The sequence below is a fragment of the Mobula birostris genome, chromosome 10, assembly GCF_030028105.1.
Source record: "Mobula birostris isolate sMobBir1 chromosome 10, sMobBir1.hap1, whole genome shotgun sequence".
In the NCBI taxonomy this organism is placed as follows: domain Eukaryota; kingdom Metazoa; phylum Chordata; class Chondrichthyes; order Myliobatiformes; family Myliobatidae; genus Mobula; species Mobula birostris.
The window spans coordinates 117,495,665-117,518,841 of record NC_092379.1 but is presented as its reverse complement, the minus strand read 5'-3'; the positions used below and the strand labels follow the sequence as shown (position 1 = coordinate 117,518,841).

Below are 23,177 nucleotides of genomic sequence, written 5' to 3'. Positions count from 1 at the left end.
AATTATATCTACCTATCCCAACTTTGTCATATTCCCAGTTCTAAAGAAAGAAAATATAATCACAAATAGGAGAAAATAGCAGATGCTGGAAATCCAAGGCAAAACACACTAAATGCTAAACAAGAATAAACAGTCGATGTTTCGGGTTGAGACCCTTCATCAGGACTGAGAGATCAGGATCAAGAGCGCTTTATAAGTAATCACCTCTCTTTTTTTTAAACCTCCACCCCCTCCCAGCCACCCAAACCTTGCTAGTAAATTGTTCTTGTGGTCAATGTGCTTCTGTAAGTTTACTTCAGATTTCTAGTTAAAGCACTGTTTGTAATTATCACCAATAGCAAAGCAGTTTTTTCCCCCACTATGTCTGGTATGGGTTTTTGTCCTTCAGGAAAATTACTTTGACAAGAATGCAAAGAAAACTAACCATATGAAATGTGTGAGCAATAAATCATCTACAAACTGCAACTGTACGAAAGAACTGCACTGAATGCTCTGAATATCTTGGCAAAATGCATCTGACCGCCAAAGGAATGATTGCTACTTCTATATATATTCTTTTTATTTTTTTTATTACAAACAACAAACAAACAAAAAAAAACCAAAAAAAAATACAGCACATCCACAAAAACCACGGCCTTAACAAAATCAAATTAAATATTGAGCAGCAAAAGGGAGAAAAATATAAAGACAAAAATAAACATGCACAGCAGAGGTGCACTGCACCAAAAAACCTCAGTCCTCACCCTGTAAGAAAGTCCAATACAGGGCCCCATATCCTTTCAAAGATGTCCCCTCTGTCCTCATTACATAGTCTCAGTCTCTTCAAATGTAAAGTATTTGCCAGTTCTCTCAGCCACAGATCGTACATAGGCATAGAGTCCATTTTCCACATTTGCAGGATTAACTTCTTAGCAATCACCATTCCAAATAATACATCCATTTTTTCATACTTATTGGCTGAAGAGCTTGTTGCTCCAAGGATGGCTATGAGCGGGTCTGGTTCCCACCACTTCTCAAAAGCCTCAGAGAAACAGTGAAAAATACTTTTCCAGTATGCATAAAGCTTACAACCTGACCAGAATGATCGTGACAAGTTACTGTTCACAGATTTACATCTATTACAAACTGGTGAAACATCAGAGTAGAAACTGTGCAACTTTTCTATGGAATAATGGAGTCTATGTATTGTTTTAAACTGTGTAAGTCTGTGTCTGACGTTGACCAAACAATCATGTATACTCTTTAAACACTCATCCCAGACCTCCTCTGTCAGTTCTATACCCAATTCATCCACCCATGCCTGTTTTAAACCTGCAGTATTCACCTGAGCTCCATTATGTGGGATCTGATAAAAATAGGACACCTCACTATGAGTAACAGGATCAAACTTATTTATTGCCTCCAGGGACTCCTGTCTAAAACTTTGAAATTAGGTATATATTTCCTAACATAATCTCCAATTTGTAAAGATCTAAAAAAACTAGATGCAGGGATATTGTAAACTGCTTGTAACTGCGCAAATGAGGCAAAGTTTCCATTAATATATAGGTCACCTACACTACAGATGCCTCTCTGTTTCCAGGTAGAAAAAACAGTATCATTCAGGCCAGGCAAAAAGGAATGATTGTCACAAATTGGAGTATCAATATAAGTTTTTGGGGCCTTAACGTGTAGTTGAATCTGCTTCCAAATTCTTATAGTGCTGCCAACCACGAAGCTGTTACTAAAATGTGACTTATTAACTGCAGTGGGGCTATTAAGGAAAGCTGGCAAGGAAGTCTCCTTACAAAGCATTTGCCCTATGAGAAGCCATTATGGCCACGAGTCTGAGGTAGAGGGTGGGCCTTTTTTCCACCGTGCAAGAATGGATAGGTGGGCAGCCCAGTAATACATTTTAATGTCCGGTAGGGCAAAACCATCTGCTTCCTTGGGCTTTGACAGGTGTTTTTCAGTAATTCTAATGGCTTTATAATTCCAAATGAGGGGTATAATAATTGAATCCAATTGCTTAAAGTATGACAGAGGAATAAAACATGGAATTGACGGGAAAAGATTAAGAAATTGTGGCAGTACAATCATCTTGATTGCATTAACCCTCCCCACCAAGGAAATTGGAAGGGTTTTCCAAAAGTCAATATTGCGTTTAACCTGCTCAACTTTGTTTCACCAATTCACTTGCAAAAGGTCATCTGGGTTTTTTGTAATAGTCACACCAAGACAGGAAAAATGATCATAAGTTATTTTAAAGGGAATGGACTGTAAATACGCTGCATTAACCACTGCAGTGACTGGCATTAGTTCACTCCTATCCCAATTAATAGGGAAACCTGAGAAACTACTAAAATTAATAATTAGAGTCAGAAGGGTGGGTATTGATGTTTGTGGGCTGGAGATATATGAAAGGACATCCTCAGCGTATAACGAAAGATGAGGTTTATGTCCATGCATATCAATGAGAGATACCAAAGGGTCCTGTCTGATGCTAACAGCCAGTGGCTCAATGATAACTGCAAACAAAAATGGAGAAAGGGGCAGCCTTGTCAAGTCCCATGATGAATTGCAAAAGGGGAGGAAATATTGTGATTAGTGATAATAGAAGCAGATGGGTGTGAATAAATTATCTCAATCCGCTTAATGAAAGATGGTCCAAATCCAAATTTCTTAAGTGCAAACGTCATAGAAGGCCATTCCACTTGGTCAAACGCACGTTGTGCATCTAATGAAATGACTACAGCTTCTTCTGCATGTTTTGTATATAAAATATTGAAAAGACGATGCAAATTAAAATACGTATGTCTACCTGGCATAAAGCCAGTTTGATCTGGATGAATAATAGAACAAATGCATTCTTTTAACCTATTGGCCAGGATTTTCCCAAGAATTTTGGTTTCAATGGGCAGCAGCGAAATGGAGCAATATGATGAAACCACCTCGGCATCACGGCCTGGTTTTGGAATCAGAGAAACATTGGCTTTACATAAAGTGGGTGACAACCTGGAAGCTGTCCTGGAGTGATTCAACATTTGTAAGAGCAGAGGTGACAATTTTGGACCAAATACTTTGAAGAATTCCATGCTAAAACCATCCGGACCCGCTGCCTTATTATTGGGGAGGGAAGAGATGACCTTCTTGATGTCATCTAGGCTTATATCAGCATCAAGTTTATTTACTGAATCTGTTGACAGTGTGGGCAGATTCAGATTATCAAAAACGCTTCCATAGCTTCAACATCCGGACTGCCTTGTAATTGGTAAACATTAGCATAGAATTCCGCAAAACACTTATTAATTTTTTCCGGGTCCGTCAATAAAAAGCCATCTTTCGCTTCTATACGATGTATGGCCCTGGAGGCCTGCATCTGTCTTAACTGATGGGCTAATAACTTACGGAGCTTTTCATCAAGCTCAAAATACCTCTGTCTGACTTGTGTCAGTAGTTTTGAAACACGCTTGGACATTATAGAATTATACTCATACCGTAAGGCAGTAACCTTATTAAGTAATTTTGCTTTCTGCTTTATTTTGTAAGAAGCTTCCAGATTTGCCAACTGATCATCTATTTCAGTTAACCTTTCCTTGAATCTTCTTTTTTCTGCTGTTTTATATGCTATTATGCAACCTCTATAACAGCCTTCATGGCCTCCCAAAGAGTGGAATCATCAACACCGCCCACATCATTGGTGCTTAAGTATAGATCTATCTTATCTGAAAGATAAGAGCAAAAATCCTTTTCCTTTAGCAAAACATTATTTAAACGCCACCTCTTTTGTGGTTCAATTTGAGTATAAGGGAGACAGGAGCATGAACTGATATGAGTATATTATGGTAAGTGCAACTGACTACTGACAAGACTAATTTTGAATCTAACAGAAAATAATCAATCCTAGAGTAGGATTTATATACTGTGGAGAAATATGAAAAATCCTTCTTTGTGGGATTAAGAAGCCTCCAAATATCCACTATGTTATACGATTGCATGAGATTATTAAGTATTACACTATTTTTAAGTTAACAAACTTGGGGACGTTGTCTATCTAGGAGGGAGTTTAAGATGCAATTAAAGCCTCCACCTACAATTATGTTATAGTCAGACAGATTAGGCGTGGCCTTAAAGAGGTTCTGAAAAAAAATTGGATCATCAAAGTTGGGCCCGTACACATTCACTAGTGTCAATGGTATAGAATTTAATATTCCACTTACTATTACATATCTGCGCCTCTGGTCAGCGATAGTTTGTGTGTGAATAAACGGTATGGTTTTTTAAAATTAGGATTGCAACACCTCTAGCTTTAGTACTAAAATTTAACTGGTACACCTGAGATGCCCAGGAGGGACAAAGCACTTTCACTGCTGTTTTCTTAATGTGCGTTTCTTGGAGAAAACAAATATCAGCTTTGAGTGTATGAAGATGTACATACACCTTCCCTCTCTTCAGTGGACTATTCATCCCCGTACATTCCAGCTGACAAGTTTAGTCTCACCAATGCTGTGCATATGCGAATTAGATGTCACATCCGCTGCTTAACAAAAAAAATATGCTGTATGGTCGTGGCATGACATAAATTGTAACTCGAACAAATAGATATGCTGTAACAACCCTTTGAGAAACACAAAAAACCCTCCCAAAAATAAAAAACACACCAGGAGTAGTACTTCCATACCCCTAACCTAGAGTCAAAGCTATATCCAAGAGCCAACACATGGCCCGGAATAGCGAGATAACTACCCATTACCCACTAAACTTGGGAGAAACACCTCTTCATAAATACACTATGAAATATAAAAATAAACAATAACAGTCAGTCCTCACCCACATCTGAGTGTGAGCTTATTTTTCAGTTCCTTATGCGCTGAACATAACAAACAATCTCCAGATGAAGCTGCTATCGATCAACGACGAATCCAGTAACCCAGCGTTAATCTGTTTTTAGGTTGATACGGTGTCCGAATGCCAATCTTTAACTTTTCGGCTCAGGAACTCTTCCGCTACGGCTGCAGTGCTGAACGTACGGGTGCTATCGTTAACTGTAACCACAAACCTTGCCGGATACCGGAATCCACACCTAATTTTCCTGGCTTTGCATTTCTCCTTAATGTGCTGAAAATCCTGACTTTTCCTCGTGGTAGCCGGGGTTAAATCTGGGTAAATGAACACCAGACGCCCCGTATAGAGCAGCGAATCTCTCTCCCTGGACAGCCGTAGCACCAGTTCTTTAACCTGGTGGTGGTGTAACCTCGCAGTAATAGCTCTTGACCTACCATTTTTAGCAGGTGCTAGGCTCCGGTGGGCACGGTCCACTTCAATCGGCTGGTGGAAATGTTCTTCCCCCAGCAACTTTGGAAGCAACGTGGCTACAAACTCCGTCGGCTTACTGTTTTCGGCTTTCTCCTGAACCCCGATAATGCGAATGTTTTGACGGTGAGACTGAGCTTCAAGGTCATCCACCTTAGCCTGTAGCTGCATGTTTTGGGATTTTAGGCTTTCAAGCCACTTCTCTAACTCTTTGATTCGTCTCTCATACGATTCGGCGGCATCCTCCATTAAAGAAACATGCTTACTGACTTCGGTTAGAGCCGCTGTTAGGTTCATGATTGACTTATTATGCTCTGCATGTCTCCCGTCTACCAAACTGTACAGCTTGTTTACCGCCACAAGGACTTCTTCAATGGTAGTTGGGACCGGGGCCCTAGCAGCATTGGTTTTAGCTTCTCCTGGGCCCGCTAGCTTCGCGGAGCCCTGGCCAGAATCTTCTTCTCCTGCGCCCTTTTCTTGTTTCTTCCCTTTACCTGGCTTCGTCATTTCGTTCAGCCCGTAACAGCTCACTTCAGTCACTTAAAAAATAAGAATTAACTGCCTTTCGGGTGAGGCAAAAGGTGAAGGTAGGTGCAGCTCCCGGGACACACGTCTACTCCATACCAAGACCCCACGTGACCCATGATTGCTACTTCTAATAAAATCAAAATAGCTTGTATGTTTTTTTGGACAACACACATTCCCCTTGAGGCTCCTTCAGCTGACCCAGATCATTATGTATGTTGAAATCAGAACAGAAATGCTGTGAGTACACAACAGATCCATCAGCACCTGATAACTAAATAATAGGTCGGGCTAACGTTTGGGTGCAGTTAGATGAAAAGTGCTGATGCAAGTTCTGTACTCAGAACATGAACCTGTTTTCAATGACCAGCATGTTTTTTCAACCACTTTCTGTTTTAGAAATACAACATGTCTTCGTTGATGTTCTACAAGGCATGAATGGGATAGCGATAGACTTACCATAGACTTTTAGTGTGATGGTGAGGTTCTTATGCAGGTTATGTCGCTTGTTGTTCAATAAAATAGTATATTCCCCTTCATCCTTTCCTGATACAGACAATATTTTTAATGTATAGCGGTCTTGGACATAACAGGACTGATTCTGTGCAATGAGTTTTCCATCTTTGTACCTGTTTCAAAAAAATATAAGTTAGATGGACGAAAAAAACCTCAACAATCTTGATGTATCTTATTGTAGTTACAATCATCTATAAGAGGTAAGCAATTAAATTGGCTCAGCTCCTTCAGAATCAAAATATCTTAATCCTATTCTAATCTGATGGTTCAATGCCTTACTGAGGGAATAAAATAGAAAATGCTAGAAACACTCAGCAGGTCAGGCTGCATTTGTGGGAAGAGAAACTAGCTAATATTTCAGCTCAAAGACCCTTCATCAGAACTGGCAACGAGACTAAAGAAACTCATTAAGCTGCAGGGAGTGTGGGAGAGGTGGACATCCACTAGATGCCAAATAGGTCAAACTGGGCACATCTGCGATGGGAAAGAAAGAGAAAAAGAAAATGAACAAGCTGAGTTAATTCACAAGTGGACAACTGATAAAGACATATATCAAATTACCTAAAGCTGTAAGATTCAGTTTTAAGTCCTGAAGGCTGCAACATATTCAAATGGAAAGCTTGCATGAGGTCTCACTGAGACAGTACAGGAGGCCCAAGACAGGTCAGAATAGGAGCGAGATGAGAAGTTAAAGCGTCAGGCAACAGGATGCTCAGGGTCACTACTGCAGACTAAATGCAGATTCCCTGCCATGCAGTTGTTCAATCTATGGTTGGCTTCTTCACGGCATTAGAGACCGCATTGTAAACACTGAATACGCTAGAATCGTAGTCATAAAGTCATAGTGAACTACAGCACAGAAACAGGCCCTTTGACTCATCTCGTCTGTGTTGAAATATTATCCTTCCTAGTCCAATCGACCTGCACCAGGATTACAGCCACCCATTCACCTCTCATCCATGTACCTATCTAAAATACTTTTAAATGTTGCAACTGAATCTACATCAACCACTTCCACTGGCAACTCACTCCACACTCACCATCAAATCAAGTCAAGTCACTTTTTATTGTCATTTCGACCATAGCTGCTGGTACAGTACACAGTAAAAACGAGACAATGTTTTTCAGGACCATGGTGCTACATGAACAATAAAAAAACTACACTGAACTACGTAAAAGAACACAAAACTACACTAGACTACAGACCTACCCAGGACTGCATAAAGTGCACAAAACAGTACAGGCATTACAATAATTGATAAACAAGACAATAGGCACAGTAGAGGGCAGTAGGCTGGTGTCAGTCCAGGCTCTGGGTATTGAGGAGTCTGATGGCTTGAGGGGAAGAAACTGTTACATAGTCCGGTCGTGAGAGCCCGAATACTTAGGTGCTTTTTGCCAGATGGCAGGAGGGAGAAGAGTTTGTATGAAGGGTGCATGGAGTCCTTCATAATGCTGTTTGCTTTACGGATGCAGCATGTGGTGTAAATGTCTGTAATGGCGGGAAGAGAGACCTCGATGATCTTCTCAGCTGACCTCACTATCTGCTGCAGGGTCTTGCGATCCGAGACAGTGCAATTTCTGAACCAGACAGTGATGCAGCTGCTCAGGATGCTCTCAATATAACCTCTGTAGAATGTGGTGAGGTTGGGGGTGGGGGGTGGACTTTTCTCAGCCTTTGCAGAAAGTAGAGATGCTGCTGGGCTTTCTTAGCTATGGAGCTGGCGTTGAGGGACCAGGTGAGAATCTCCACCAGGGGAACACTAAAAAATTTGGTGCTCTGAACGATCTCTACGGAGGATGTTCAGCAGAGAGTGGTCGCTCTGTGTCCTAAACAACATAATTCCCCTCTTAAATAATTCACTTTCATCCCTAGTTCCAGTCTGACTCAACATGAGGGGATAATACCTGCATGCATTCACCCTACCTATACCCCTCATAATTTAATATACCTCTATAAGATCCCTCCATTCTCCTGCACTCCTATTCAATTGGTTCTTATAACTCAGGTCTTTTAGACCCAATAACATCTGTGTAAATTTTCTTTGTGCTCTTTCAAGGTTATTGATGTCTTTCAGTAGGTAGGCGACCAGAACACACAGTACTCCAAATATGGCCTGACCAACGTCTTATACAACTCCAGTATAACATCTCTACTCCTGTACTCAGCGCCCTGATTTATGATGGCCCATATGCCAAAGACCCTGTTTATGACCCTATCTAACTGTGATCTACCTTCAAGGAATTGTGGATCTAGACTGGAAGAAGTGCAAGCTAATTGCTGCTTCACCTGGAACAACTGTCCAAGTTCCTGGATGGTGGAGGGGGAAGATTGGAAGGACAAGCTACGACACAACTTACTGCAGTTTCTTGCAGTCAGGGGTAGAGCAGACGCCATCACGAACTGTGATTTATCTGGATGTTTTCTGTTTTGCATTGATAAAAGTCAAAGGAAACATGCTAAATTTCTTTCGCCTCCTGCAGAAGTAGAGGTACTGGTGAGCTTTCTTGGTCATGGCATTTACATGATTGGAGCAGGACAGGATATTGGTGATGTTCACTCTTAGGAAGCTGAAGCTCTCAACCCCTTTGAACTCAGCACCATTGCTCTGAACAGGAGTATATGCACCAACACACTTCCTGAAGTCAACAAATGGCTCTTTTGTTTGTTGATATTGAGGGAAATATTTTTGTCATGACACCATGTCACCAGCCTCCTTATGTCCTCTCTGACTCATCATTATTTGATTTGATGCTGCCATATCATCTGCAAACTTCCAGATGGAGTCAGAGCAGAACTGGGCCGCGTCGTCATGAAGCAGAGTAGGGGGCCGAGGACACAGCCGGAGGTATTGCTGCCTATCTTTACTGAACATGGTCGGTTAGCAACTGGATGTGTGACTTACTGAATAAGGGAGATGCTGAGTCGCAGCTCTAGGGATATTTAAAACTAGTAGGTTTAGATCTGAAATGTCAACAATTTCTTTACTCTCACAGATGTTGTTTGATCTGCTGAGTTCCTCCAGTAGATTGATTGTTGGTAAATAAATACCTATGGTCACCCTTTATTGTATTAAAAGCACCCTCTCCCCTGCAGTTTATCAAGTTTCTTTCATCCCCTTCCTAGGTAACATAGAAAACCTACAGCACAATACAGGCCCTTCAGTCCACAATGCTGTGCCGAACATGTACTTATTTAGAAATTACCTAGGGTTACCCATAGCCCTCTATTTTTCTGAGCTCCATGTACCTATCCAAGAGACTCTTAAAAGACCCTACTGTATCCGCCTCCACCACTGTCACTGGCAGCCCATTCCATGCACTCACCACTCTCTGCATAAAAAACTTACCCCTGACATCTCCTCTGTACCTACTTCCAAGCACCTGAAAACTGTGCCCTCTCGTTTTAGCCATTTCAGCCCTGGGAAAAAGCCTCTGAACTATCCACATGATCAATGCCTCTCATCATCTTATACACCTCTATCAGGTCACCTCTCATCCTCTGTCGCTCCAATGAGAAAAGACCAAGTTCACTCAACCTATTCTCATAAGGCATGCTCTCCAGTCCAGGCAACATCCTTGTAAATCTCTTCTGCACCCTTTCTATAGTTTCCACATCCTTCCTGTAGTGAGGTGACCAGAAATGAGCACAGTACTCCAAGTGGGGTCTGACCAGGGTCCTATATAGTTGTAACATTACTTATCGGCTCTAAAACTCAATCCCATGGTTGGTGAAGGTCTATGCACTATATGCCATCTTAACCACAGAGTCAACTTGCGCAGCAGCTTTGAGTGTCGTATGGACTTGGACCCCAAGATCCCTCTGATCCTCCACACTGCCAAGAGTCTTACCATTAATACTTTCTTCTTCCATCGTATTTGACCTACCAAAATGAACCATCTCACACTTATCTGTGTTGAACTCCATCTGCCACTTCTCAGCCCAGTTTTGCATCCTATTGATGTCCCGCTGTAATCTCCGACAGCCCTCCACACTATCCACAACACTTCCAACCATTGTGTCATCAGCAAATTTACTAATCCATCCCTCCACTTCCTCATCCAGGTCATTTATTAAAATTATGAAGAGAAAGGGTCCCAGAACAGATCACCAAGGCATACCACTGGTCACCAACCTCCATGCAGAATGTGACCCCTTTACAACCACTCTTTGCCTTCTGTGGGCAAGCCAGTTCTGGATCCACAAAGCAATGTCCCCTTGGATCCCATGCTTCCTTACTTTCTCAATAAGCCTTGCAGGGGGTACCTTATCAAGTGCCTTGCTGAAACCCATATACATTAATCTACTGCTCTACCTTCATCAACGTGTTTAGTCACATCCTCAAAAGGTTCAATCAGGCTTGTAAGGCATGACCTGCCTTTTGCAAAGCCATGCTGACTATTCCTAATCATATTGTGCCTCTCCAAATGTTCATAAATCCTGCCTCTCAGGATCTTTTCCATCAACTTACCAATGACTGAAGTAAGATTCATTGGTCTATAATCTCCTGGGTTACCCCTACTCCCTTTCTTGAATAAGGGAGCAACACCTGCAATCCTCCACTCCTCTGGAACTTCTCCCGTCCCCACTGATGATGCAAAGATCATTACCAGAGGCTCAGCAATCTCCTCCCTCACCTGCAACAGTAGCCTAGGGTACATCTCGTCCGGTTCTGGTGATGTTCTGATATTCTGATGGGGATATCTTACATCTTAAATATTGACTCTGTTCGTCATCCCACAGATGCAGCGTTAAAGACATTAGAGATCAGCTTTATTTGTCACATGAATATTGAAACATTGAAGCATACAGTGAAATTGATTGCTTGAGTCAGCAACCAACACAATCCAAGGATGTGTTGAGAGCAGCATGCAAGTGTCGCCAAGCATCTGGCACCAATGTGGTGTGCCCAGGATTTACTAACCCTAACCATAGTCTTTGGAATTAGGGAACAAACTGGAGCACCCAGAGGAAATGCATGGTAAGTATGTGCAGTACGCATTCCTTATAGACAGCGGTTTGGAATTTAACCTAGGGCACCGTAACAGCATTAGGCTAACCACTATCCTGCCGTGCCACAGCATTTCCAGAAATTTCTGGTTTTATTTCAGTATTCCAGCATTTTGTTTTGATTTGTACACTACAGGAATGTTGCACTTAGAGTCATTTGAGATGATTTACTCATGGTTTTCCTGAAAGTTAATGATCTATCAACAATATGGCATATTTAGTAGTACTAACAATGTTGAGGTTGTAGGCCATACAAACTCCTTTCAACGCATCCCAAAGTGCTTTACAGCAACTAACAACCTTTTTAAAGCATAGTCACCATTAAATTTCAGAGGAACTCAGCAGCAACATGACCAGGACAAGCTCCTACAAATGAACAAGTGATGACGTTCAAATGGGATGTTTTAGTCATTCTGAGTGAGTCCTATGGATTGGCCAATCTACATTAAGCTGACATGTAATTTCAAGAAATATTTAATACTGGGACCTTTTGACCCAAAACATTGACGCATCCTTTCCTCTCACAGATGTGGCTCAACTTACTGAGTTCTACCAGCAGGTTGTTTGTGGGTAAATAGTTGGCAAGTTGACACATTATTGTCAGATGTAGCCACTTTAGTAGGTAGGTAGAGGATTGGATCCCAGTGTGGTCTTCTGCTGCTGTAGTCCATCAACTTCAAGGATCACCACGTTGTGCATTCAGAGATGCTCCTCTGCACACCACTGTTGTAATTTATGATTATTTGATTTATTGTCACCTTCCTGTCAGCTTGAACCAGTCTACCTATTCTCCTCTGACCTATCTCATTAGCCAAGAGAACTGCTGCTCAATGGATTTTTTTTTGTATATCGTACCATTCCCAGTAAGCTCTAGAGACTGTTGTGCATGACAATCCCAGCAGATCAGCAGTTTCTGAGATACTCAAATACCCTATCTGGAAACAACAATCATTCCAAGGTCAAAGTCACTTAGATCATATTTTTTCCCCATTCTGATGTTTGGTCTGAACAACTGAACCTCTTGACCAAGCCTGCATGCTTTTATGAACTGAATTTTTGCCACATGATTTGTTGATTAGATATTTGCATTAGTTCAAGTTTATAGTCATCTGACTACGTATATACAACCAAATGAAACTTCCATTTCTCCAGACTATGGTGCACCCACACATCATATATCACACACCGCACATAAACCAAAATATTATACTATTAATTAATTTAAAAAACAGACTTCAAAATACATGTCGTGAAACACAGCAAAGATAAATAGTGCAGTAATCAGCTCGCTGTCTAAGTGACGAGACCTCAGTGGTGGCCGGGTATTCATTTGTCTCAGCCTGAGGGAAGAAGTTGTTACCCAGACTGGCAGCACTGGTTTTAGTGCTTCTGTACCTCCTTTCTGATGGTAGTGGGTCAAAAAAATTGTGGGATCATTGGTAGGGATCCTTAACAATGCTTTGGACTCCTTGTTCTTTAAAAAATTGTAAGGGAATTACAATTTGAATATAGCTTCTTAACTCCAAGCAGATTCCTGGAATTAAAATAGCATAATAAAGCAGTACCAGTTAAGTCATAACCGTTAAGAGAACACATGTCACAAACAGGGGGGTGGGTGGAACTCAACGATCCTCTTTGTCAGTTTTTACTGTCTTCTATAGGGTCTTGCAGTCCGATGCCTTGCAGTTTCTGTACCACACAATGATACACCCAGACAAGACACACTCTATGGAGCTCTTGTAGAACGTTGTTAGAATGGGGACAGGAAGCTTTACTTGCCTCAGTATCCTCAGAAAACATAGACACTGCTGTGCCTTTCTGGCTAGTGCAGAGGTGTTGTGGGTCCAGGTTAGATTGTCTGTTATGTGCAAACCAAGAGACTTTGAGATCTTCACTATTTCCATGGCAGAGCCATTGATGTGCAGTGGAGAGTGTTGCTATGTGCATGCGTGAAGTCCACAATCATCTCTTTTGCCTTGTCTGTTTTGAAACTTGGGCTGTTGTTCTTGCACCATTTGACAAGTCTCTTTACCTCCTCTCTGTATGGCAACTCATCATTGCTGCTGATGAGGCCAGTCAGTGAACTTGATGATGCTGTTTGACCTGCATCTGGAACATAGTCACAAGTCGGCAGCGGGAACAGCAGCGGACTGAGCAGGGCAAGGGTGGCGGGGGGAGGTGGCAATGCACTAGTGCTCAACGCAATGCAGCTTGAGTTGTTGCTGCCAGCCAACTTGGACTGACTGGGGTCTTTCTGTCAGGAAGTCATTAACAAGCAAGTGTACAAGTGTACCTAATAAAGTGGCTACTGAATGTACAATACTGCTATTTAACTGTTGAAAATAAATTAAGTATTTTTAAAATCTTCTTGGAATTGATCATTCTTTATTTCAAAATTGACAACATGACTGACTGGATTGAGTAAAGATAACTGTAAATAGTGACTAATTCTTTGAAAGAAATTCTCAGAAATTCAGGCTCTGCTGTTCACTCTTAACAGTTATAATTAACTGGTACTGCTTTATTAAGCTATTTTGTTTAATTCCAGGAATCTGCTTGGAGTTAAAAAGCTATACTTAAATTGTAATTTCCTTACATTTTTAGAGTATTACTTATTACTGAAACATAAAATCCTGCTTTGCAGAAATCCATTTTAAGAGGATTGCACCTTTTAGGGGGAAAATTATACCTTTTGCTCTTGTTTTCCAGGACTACTTTCTTCATTGTCAGAAGGAATGGAAAATTAGCAGGGACTCCATTCATAGTTTTTTTATGATGGAAAGCCCACTAGTGTGAGTGTCGTGGAAGATATGCCTGCTCTCAACCACAGTGTTTTCCTGTCAAATAGCCTCTTAACAATCACCATTGGGGCTCAGTTTAAACAAAAATACTCGTGAAGTGAAGAGACAGAAGTTTCTTCGTTCCAGAGAAAAAGATCCGTCAAAAACCAACACTTCTAGGAGGAAATTGTCTTGGTTATTAGTTTAAGGATGTCTACGGATGACAGAAATGTCATCAAATGTCTTGGTAGCTTTATTCACATGGTTGCTCGAATCTCACTCTGGTGTACAGATCTGCACTTTCAGGGAACTTCAGCTGAGTGAACGTCAAGAGCTCTTAGGCTTAGAAGCTGTACAGAGAGCTTCTTGGCAATACTTCACGCTACGTAAGAATATACTAACTGCTAAATTACATACAACAATCACCAAACAGTGAAGCACTCTTATACTATGACTGTATGCTTTCTTTCTTAAGCAAAATGATCCATAATGAGCAATTCTGGCTCTGAGCGGTAATATGATTAAAAGTCACACCTAGGAGTTCATTTGTGTTTCTAAAGCTATGCTAATCAGTTGTATGGAAATGACTTCTTTGGTCTTAGAAAGGCAGCAAAAGTCCTGTGCAATAGTTTAACTGGAATGGTGAGAGGTCTGAAAGATTTTTATTCACATGCATGGGAATAGTACCCTTCCTGTTTCAAATTGGAGAGCCCATTAATGTTTTTTGAGCTGTGGTCAGGTCACTAAAAAGTCTAGTTTTAAATCAACGGTGTTTCTTCAGAATCTAGTTTATTATTACTGACTTATGTGTTGTGACATTTGTTGTTGTGCAGCAAAGACAAAAAATTACTATAAATTACAAAATAACTAAATAGTGCAAAAAATGCCTGGTGCTCCAAAGCAGAGTGGAGAGCCATGTAGACTTGTTGTGGCAGTGGGCAAATTGTAGAGGGCCCATGTCCTTACTCAATCTGAAGTTAATTCTGGTCATTACCAACCTCTTGAAGCACTTCATTATGGTAGATCTGTGTGCAAATGTGTGAATTATTAAGGCAGCCCATTCTGCCCTTGGGCACCAGAATGAAGCAGGTGGGAATCTCAGGCTACGTCCACACTAGACTGGATAATTTTGAAAATGCCCGTTTCGCGTAAAAACAACAGGCATCCACACTAGGTGATTTTGAAAATACTTCCATCCACATTAAAATGGATATTTGGACAAATCTCCTCCTACTGGGCATGCGCAGGACACACAGAAAACAAGCGACGAGGGAACGCTATACTGTACTTGGTGCGCGTTTATCCAGTTACAGGCTAGAAAAACTTAAAAGGAAATTGCCAAACGAAAGACTTGGTGTGAGTTTGTCCAGAAACATCTCCTACAGCCATAGTCACTTCATCGATGAAAAGGACGACGGTTACAACCAAATGCAATAAGGTTTGTTACTGGGCAAAAGTGACAATTGCATCTATTGAATGTTTGCACAAGCAATACATTAATAAAGCACCTTGTTAAATGTATAAAACATGTCTGTATCAGTGTTATCTTGTATTTCCATACAATGTTACATGAGGCTGTTACACATCTATTGTCAGATATTGTTGTGGTGTTGGAGGTTGCGCTCAAGAAAACAATGAAATGCCGCGCTGCTTCCACCATTTGTTCCGGTACGTCATGACAGTGTTTTTAAAAATAGCCGGTTACCCTGTACACACTATGCTGGATATTAGGCGTTTTCAGATTTATTCACTCTGGAGAACGTTTCTGAAAATCTCTGTTTCAGGGGAGGAAAACGCCATTTCAGTGTGGACGGAGGGTCGAAACGCAGAGAAAAAGCTTCGGTTACGGATTTATCCGGTCTCGTGTTGACGTAGCCTCAGCCTGCAGCAGTGAGACGTTGAAAATGTTAATGAACATTCCAGCCAATTGGTCGGCACAGGTTTTCTGTCCATGGCCAGCTTCACATTGGGAGCTGATGCCTTGCAAGGATTCTCCCTCTTGAGGGATATTCTGACAAAAGCCTCTGAGAAAGGAATCACAGAATTGCTGGATGATGTTGGGATTTGCACAGGTGTTGTGTTATTCTCCTTTTCAAAGTGTGTATTAAAAAGCATTGAGCTCATTGGGGAGTGAAGCAATGCCAGCTGCTTATAGGAAGTAATGGCATACAAACCCTACCAGATCTGCTGTGCTTCTGTTTGTGTCTCTAATTTCACATGGAATTGCCTTTCTGCTTCTTTGTAGGACATGGAGCTGCTACTGATGAACTTTGAGCATGAACATAGCAAGTCTCAGAAAGCAAGTCATGGAACAAGATTGCAAATGGAAAATGGTAATATCGTTATTAACCTAATGTACTAACTTTGTTTCTCTCTCTGCCACAGCTACATGACCTGAAAAATATTCTAGATTTTTCTGTTGTCATTACCTTAGCGGAATAGGAAGGTGAGAATAGTGTAAATACTGTAGATATTAAATAGAAACACAATAAATATGCCAGAAGTCATGGGGAACAGAGCATCAGTCAGACAATTATGATGGCTTATTTTTAACCTTTGTATCCTATGACATGTCTGTTAGGCCGTGTTACAGGGTTACAAAAGGTAATGCATTAGTGGCGACCTTTTAAAATTCTCCAGATTCTCTATTTGTTCCAATGTATTGAAAGTTAGCAAAAATGACACACTTGATAAAGAATGAAAATAAGTGATAATAACTAGTTAATTGTCATCAGCTTTCTCAAAATGCTGTGTTTCATTATAATGTAAAAGTTATCAGGTCACCAAGAATAATATTAGGCATAGTCAACAAAATTTTTATGGAAACAAATGTCTGACAAATCCAATTAAATGAAAACATCTGGTGCCTGCGGGTCTCCAAAAGAATGCCTTTTGATGTAGCCTCAGATTAGATAAAGGGGAACCAGGGGATGGAATATCATCATCATCAGGTGCCGTGCCCAGTTTGAGCTTTGACTGCCATGGCCCACACACTCCTGTTTCGGGTCAAGTGGATCAATTCATTGGTATTCATTTCCAGTTCTCTGACTGCTGTCTCCATCATCATTTGTCTTTGTCTTCCTCTTGCTTTCTTCCCTTCAATCTTTCCCATAATTACTGTGCATTCTAACTCCTCTTTCCTAATCACATGTCCAATGAAGTTACATTACCTTTTCATGATCTCATATATTATTTCTCTCTTTGTGTTTGCTCTGTTCATGACATCGTCGTTAGATATTCGTTTTGTCCATGATATTCTTTGCATCCTCCTCAAAAACCACATCTCTGCTGCTACAATTCGTTTCCTAGTGTTACTAGATATTGTCCAACATTCTAAGCCATATAACATAACTGGATAAACGTAACATTTCAGTACTCTGAGGCGGGTTGTCATGCCTAGTTTAGTATTGGTCAGTATACTCTTCATTCTTGTAAAGGTGTCTTTTGTCATCCCTATTCTTCTTTTGATTTCCAGGTCGAACCTGCCATCTGATGTCACCCAGCTTCCTAAGTAGCAAAAGTTCTGTACTTGTTTCATGTCTTCCCTTTTTATTCTCAGCCTGCAGATAGGATTCTCCTTCTTTTTGGATATCACCATACATTCTGTCTTTTTGCAATTGATAGATAGACCCATTTTTGCACTTTCTTCAACAATTATATCAATTAAGTTTTGTAGTTCTTCCTCTGTACTTGCAATTAACACAGTGTCATCTGCATATCTGAAATTTTGATTCCCAAGATGTCTCTTATTTTTGTAATATTGTTTCACTGTACACATTAAATAAATCAGGGGAGAAAACACACCCTTGTCTAATGCCTCTCTTGATTTTCATAAACTGACTCACTTCTCCATCTATTCTTACAGCGGCAGTTTGTTCCCAGTACAGATATCTGATTAGGCAGCGGTCTTTCAAATCTAGATCTAGAGTTTTCTGTAATATTTCAAATAACTTACGGTGTTTCACTTTATCAAATGCTTTTGTTTAGTCGATAAAACAAACAAACAAATCTTTTTGCACTTGAATAGCTCATTCTGATAATATCCTTAATATCAATATTGCGTTTCTTGTACCTTTGTCTTTCACAAAGCCACATTGTTCTTTGCCTATTTCAGCTTGTATCTTACTTGTAGCTCTTGTCATCAAAATTCTTAGAAGTATCTTGGTGATATGACTCATTAAACTTATGGATGGAATATATCAAGGATTTTAAAAAGAATTTGATAATATTTCACATAGAGGATTGCATTATGAAATTAAGACTCCAGAATTTGGGAAATTTGGAAAATAGATTTGTTTTTCAGAAGGAGTTGTATTAATCTTCATCTGAAAAAAATATACCTGCAGTGGATAAACACATCTTGTTCACATTGCTTCAAGAATTTTTCTAGTCTTTTTCTATTTAAGTCCAGAATTAGTTTTAGCATAGGATCGTTTGGGAGAAGTGGCACTTAATGGAGTGATGAGTGTATAGAAATTCTGGGTTGTACTAAAGGATTAAACTGGATGCTTTCAGTGAACTCATTCATTTAAAATTAACCTTGCAATTTTTATGAATCACTCTTCAGTTCAGTCACAAAAAAAGGGTAAGCAATTTGCAGATGAAATAGTGATTAGTGGGACCGACCTAACATGAGAAACCCCCAGGGAATACATTAAGAAAAAAACATTTGGGAAAAATTATCATGGGATAATTGATGACCAGTATATCTTCTTCTTCAGAAAACTTGAAAGAAAATCAGTTAAGTTAACCAAAGGCAAATACTTAAATTATTATTTATCAAAAATCAGGATCTGCGAAAAAAATAGAATAATGAACTTTACCAGGATACTTCTGGAAGCGGGAATGCATTGACTTTCACAGGTAGTTTTATGGGTCCATGATCACCTCTTACATGCAAAGGATTCTTTTTTTTGAACTCTGCTGTAATGTAAGGGCTCTCTGCAAATACAAAAATGAGAGGAAGCTGTAAGGAGACCAGTGAGGCAATAACATGTTGAATAGTTGAGGCATAGTGCCAAATAAAAACAGTTACACTCTGGAATAGAATTAACGTCCACACTCCAGAGTATTCATTCAAACAGGTTTTCCTAGAAAACTGGACTACTTTCATAGAAAGCCTAGCTTTTCATCAATTTGGAAACATTCTACGTTTTATTGCTTTCACAATTTTTAAGAAGTTTACATATTTCATTGAAAACAGCATAAGGATTGAAATGTTGACCAAATGATTCCTGATTTTTTTCTAATGTCATTATGCATGGTGATGTACACAGGATAAACCAACTTGAAATTCTGTATTACTGCTGTTTTCTACACATTGCCTCTTGCCGGACGAGCAACCTACAACTCATGGTTCATATTCCCAATTCATCATGTGATAAGCCCCATGCTAGAATTACAATGAAGAATTGAAATCTTGATGAAGCGTCTCAGCCAGAAACGGTGACTGTTTATTCCTCTCCATAGGTGCTGGGGTCTGACCTGAGGAGTGTTGTATGTGTTACTCTGGATTTCCAGCATCTGTAGAATCTCTTGTGTTTATGAAGTTTATTAAGTGCAGGTTGAGTAATATCCTGCAGGAAGCAAAGCAGCAAAGAATCGCTATTTTCTGATAGGTATTTCTTATTTCTTTTCCCAAGTAATCGGTCCATGAATTCTGATTCTGCCAATATCCCAAAGGTTGGTTCTGATCTAAGGAGGCATGCTGAACATTTTAATGGTTCAAATATTCAAAAGTGCTATGTCGCAGCAGATTCTTAGGATGTATTATGAACAGAACAATGTCCAACGCACAAAAAGTTAAGGATTAAAAACGCTGGAGAATTGAATACTTTATGATTCAAGCAGCCAGTAATAGTCAAGAACTGCATGTTTGCCAAATATTCATTTTCTCATTTCTGTTCTGCAAAGAATAGGGAAGAGGAATGAGAATCAAGGGAGTAGTATGGCAGAGGCAATCGAAATTGAATGACGCATAAGGTGACAGTTCCACCACAAAGACATGAGACACATTCTTTACCTAGGCTCATGGCACAGGCTCAGATAAATTTGTATACAACTGAGTCAATATACAGTACCTGTTGCATATTTTTCCCTCTTCTGCATCCCACTTCTGTATGTATATGCGTCGTATACATGAAGAATTCATATCTAATTAAAGGAGTTAGGAACAACAGGAATTTTGACAAAATTCAACAACATCACAGACAAAAGCTCTGTGCAAGAAGTTGCGATCTCCAAGCTGTTGCTTTTCTGATCTATGACATTAAATCGGTCTGTAGTTCCCTGCTCTATCCTTTCCCTGCCGGCTGCACGAGGCTGAACCAAACTGTTTGCAACCAAACATCCCACTCAGTAATGTGATGAGTTTTCAACTATGTAGTCCTCTGACATATAAAGCACTTATTTCCATTTGTGTAGTTCTGTTGTCTGTGATACAGCTCACAACATGTCCTCATCAGCTCTGGTCTACAGTCTTATGTTTGTTCTCAGCTGGCATCACAATGATTTCGAAGTTCTCTTCCTTCTTTTCAAGATCTTCCCTATCTTCACTCCTCTGTCCAGAACGGTGACTCCTCTTCGCCTTATAGTTGGCTTCTTGCTCATTCCTGAACTTTTCTGCCATTGGCAGCATGTCCTTAGTTGTTTTGGCCCTTAACTTTCATTCCACGACCATCTTTTCCTTTCCACAAGAACCTCTTCAGAACCCTTTGACCGGGTTTTCAAAATCAGAGTCAGTTTTATTATCACCAGCATGCGTTGTGGAATTGTTAACTTAGCAGCAGCAGTACAATGTAATACATGATAATACAGAAAGAAAAAAAGAAGTAAGTCAATTACATTAAGTATATATATATATGTATTATTAAATAGTTAGATTAAAAATAGTGCAAAACAGAAATAGTATTTAGAAAAAAAAGTGAGATAGTGTTCTTGGGTTCAATTTTTTTTTAAGAACTGTATGGCGGGGGGAGAAACTATTCCTGAATTGCTGAGTGTGTGCTACCTTCTTCCTGATGGTAACAATGAGAAGAGGGCACATCCTGGGTGAAAGGGGTCCTTAATAATGGACTCCACCTTACTGAGGCATTGTTCCTTGAAGATATATTGGATACTATGGAAGCTAGTACCCAAGATGGAACAGACTAATTTTACAGCTTTCTGTAGCTTCTTTTGGTCCTGTGCAGTAGCAACCCCCCCCCCCACCTAATATCTACCTTCCCAACTATCTCCATAAGTGGCTCAGTGTCAAATATTTGCCTGTTGAGCCTAGGTGCAAGACACTGGCAAGTATATTGCCACGTGAAAGATGCTGAATAATGGCAAATTGTTGCAACATAATAACATTTTCTATTCTTGATGATCTAATCAAAATGAATTGAAAACCATCCAAACTGATGAAAGACAAAGTTTACCAAAGAGCTCCTAGAAGCTGAAAGCTATTGGATGTTTTAAAAGCAGAGTCCTTATTGTTTTCTTGTATAATCACCAAGCCAGGTCACAGAGTACTTATCTATGATCTGTGTTATTCACTGCAACCCTATTATTCAAATTCAAATTTTTTTCCAAGGCATACAACTTAAATGTAGTTGTAGGATTTACAATTACTTACCAATGACAATTACTCTTGTCTTGCTTTCTGATGTATTTTTATTATGGACTTTGCACACATAGCTTCCTTTGTCTCTGAGCTGAATATTCTTCAGTGTTAGGATGCTTTCATATGTATTTTCATTCTTTAGCCTTATATTATTAATTGAAACAGATCGATTTGTCTGCAAATGAACAGAGTTGTGCCTTGTCAGTCATTGCACAAAGAACATTGCTATTAAAAGATGCAGATAGCAGATGCATCTATTCCTGATAGCCCTGGTGGAAGTAAATAATGCACAGTTCTTGTTGAAGCAATTTCACTCCTACAACAAAATTCACCCCTACAACACACTCCGCAGTGTTAAGTCACAAATATCTACAAAATACAAAGTAGTTATTCTCTACTCTACTCCGATATCACTTTACAAACCCTAATGCATGGTCTATGTCCTCCAGAAAGAATTTGAAATGGGTTTAATATCACTGGCATTTGTCATGAAATTTGTTAACTTAACGCAGCAGTACAATGCAATACATGATAATATAGAAAGAAAATTAAGTAAATCAATTATACTAAGTATGCATATGTATATTAAATAGTTAGATTAAAAATGATGCAAAAACAGAAGTAATAACAGAAAGACAAGGGCTGAAGTGCTTCATTTTTACTGGGTTTAAATCTTCACCAAATAGCACTGTGGAAATTGCATTGTGAGAAAGAGTTCTTGAAGGTGATTCTCAAGTGCAATTAGTAATGGACAATTAATGCTGGCATTGCTAGCTTTCCTCATACTGTGAAAATGAATAAGTAGGGGAAAGAATCTGTGCTTGAACTGAAGAGGAAGGTAACCCTGGAATAGGTTTCACTCTCTCTTGCGCAAAGTCAAGTCAAAGCCAAATTAAGTTTATTATCAAAGTTCATGCATGTCACCAAACGCTCCCTTGAGATTCATTTTCATGAGGGCATTTAGAGCAAAATAAAGAAAGAAAATTTAACTTATGAAAACTATACATAAACAAAGACTAACAAATAACTATGACAAGTTGTGCAAATTTAAAAAAATAGTGCGAATACGAGTGTAGACTCCTTCAAAGCGAGTCTGTAGATTGTGGAATCAGTTCAGAATTGAGGTATGTGAAGTTATTCATACTCATTCAGGACCCTGACGGTTTTAGGGTAATTACTGTTCTTGAACCTGATGATGTGGGTCTTAACGCTTCTGTTCCTCCTGCTGGATGGTATAGTGCATAGCTTGGATGATGGGGGTTCTCGATGAGGGAGAAAGTAATTGCTGCCCAGCAAGTTTTCTATGAAAAATCTAAACAGAGTTTTGCTCTGGTGCAAGGAAAGTTGAAGTCTGGAAATGACTGATGGTCTTACTGGTGAAAGAATGTTACACCTGTTTGTAAGGCATTCCTCTGCTAACTTAATGTGGCTGTTAACAAGTTTACGCAAA

The 23,177-nt window shown here is 39.8% G+C and overlaps 1 protein-coding gene across 1 annotated transcript in view; it reads right to left on the bottom strand.

Annotated features, from left to right (window-relative positions):
* The window catches only part of kdrl (kinase insert domain receptor like), a 222,878-nt gene that overhangs the window by 122,711 nt on the left and 76,990 nt on the right, over window positions 1-23,177 (bottom strand). The window contains exons 7-9 of the mRNA XM_072270842.1: window positions 21,740-21,902; window positions 18,948-19,065; window positions 6,277-6,446 (exon numbers count right to left, since the gene is read on the bottom strand). Of these exons, the coding sequence (XP_072126943.1) occupies window positions 6,277-6,446; window positions 18,948-19,065; window positions 21,740-21,902 (451 nt within the window). The remainder of the gene's footprint in view (window positions 1-6,276; window positions 6,447-18,947; window positions 19,066-21,739; window positions 21,903-23,177) is intronic.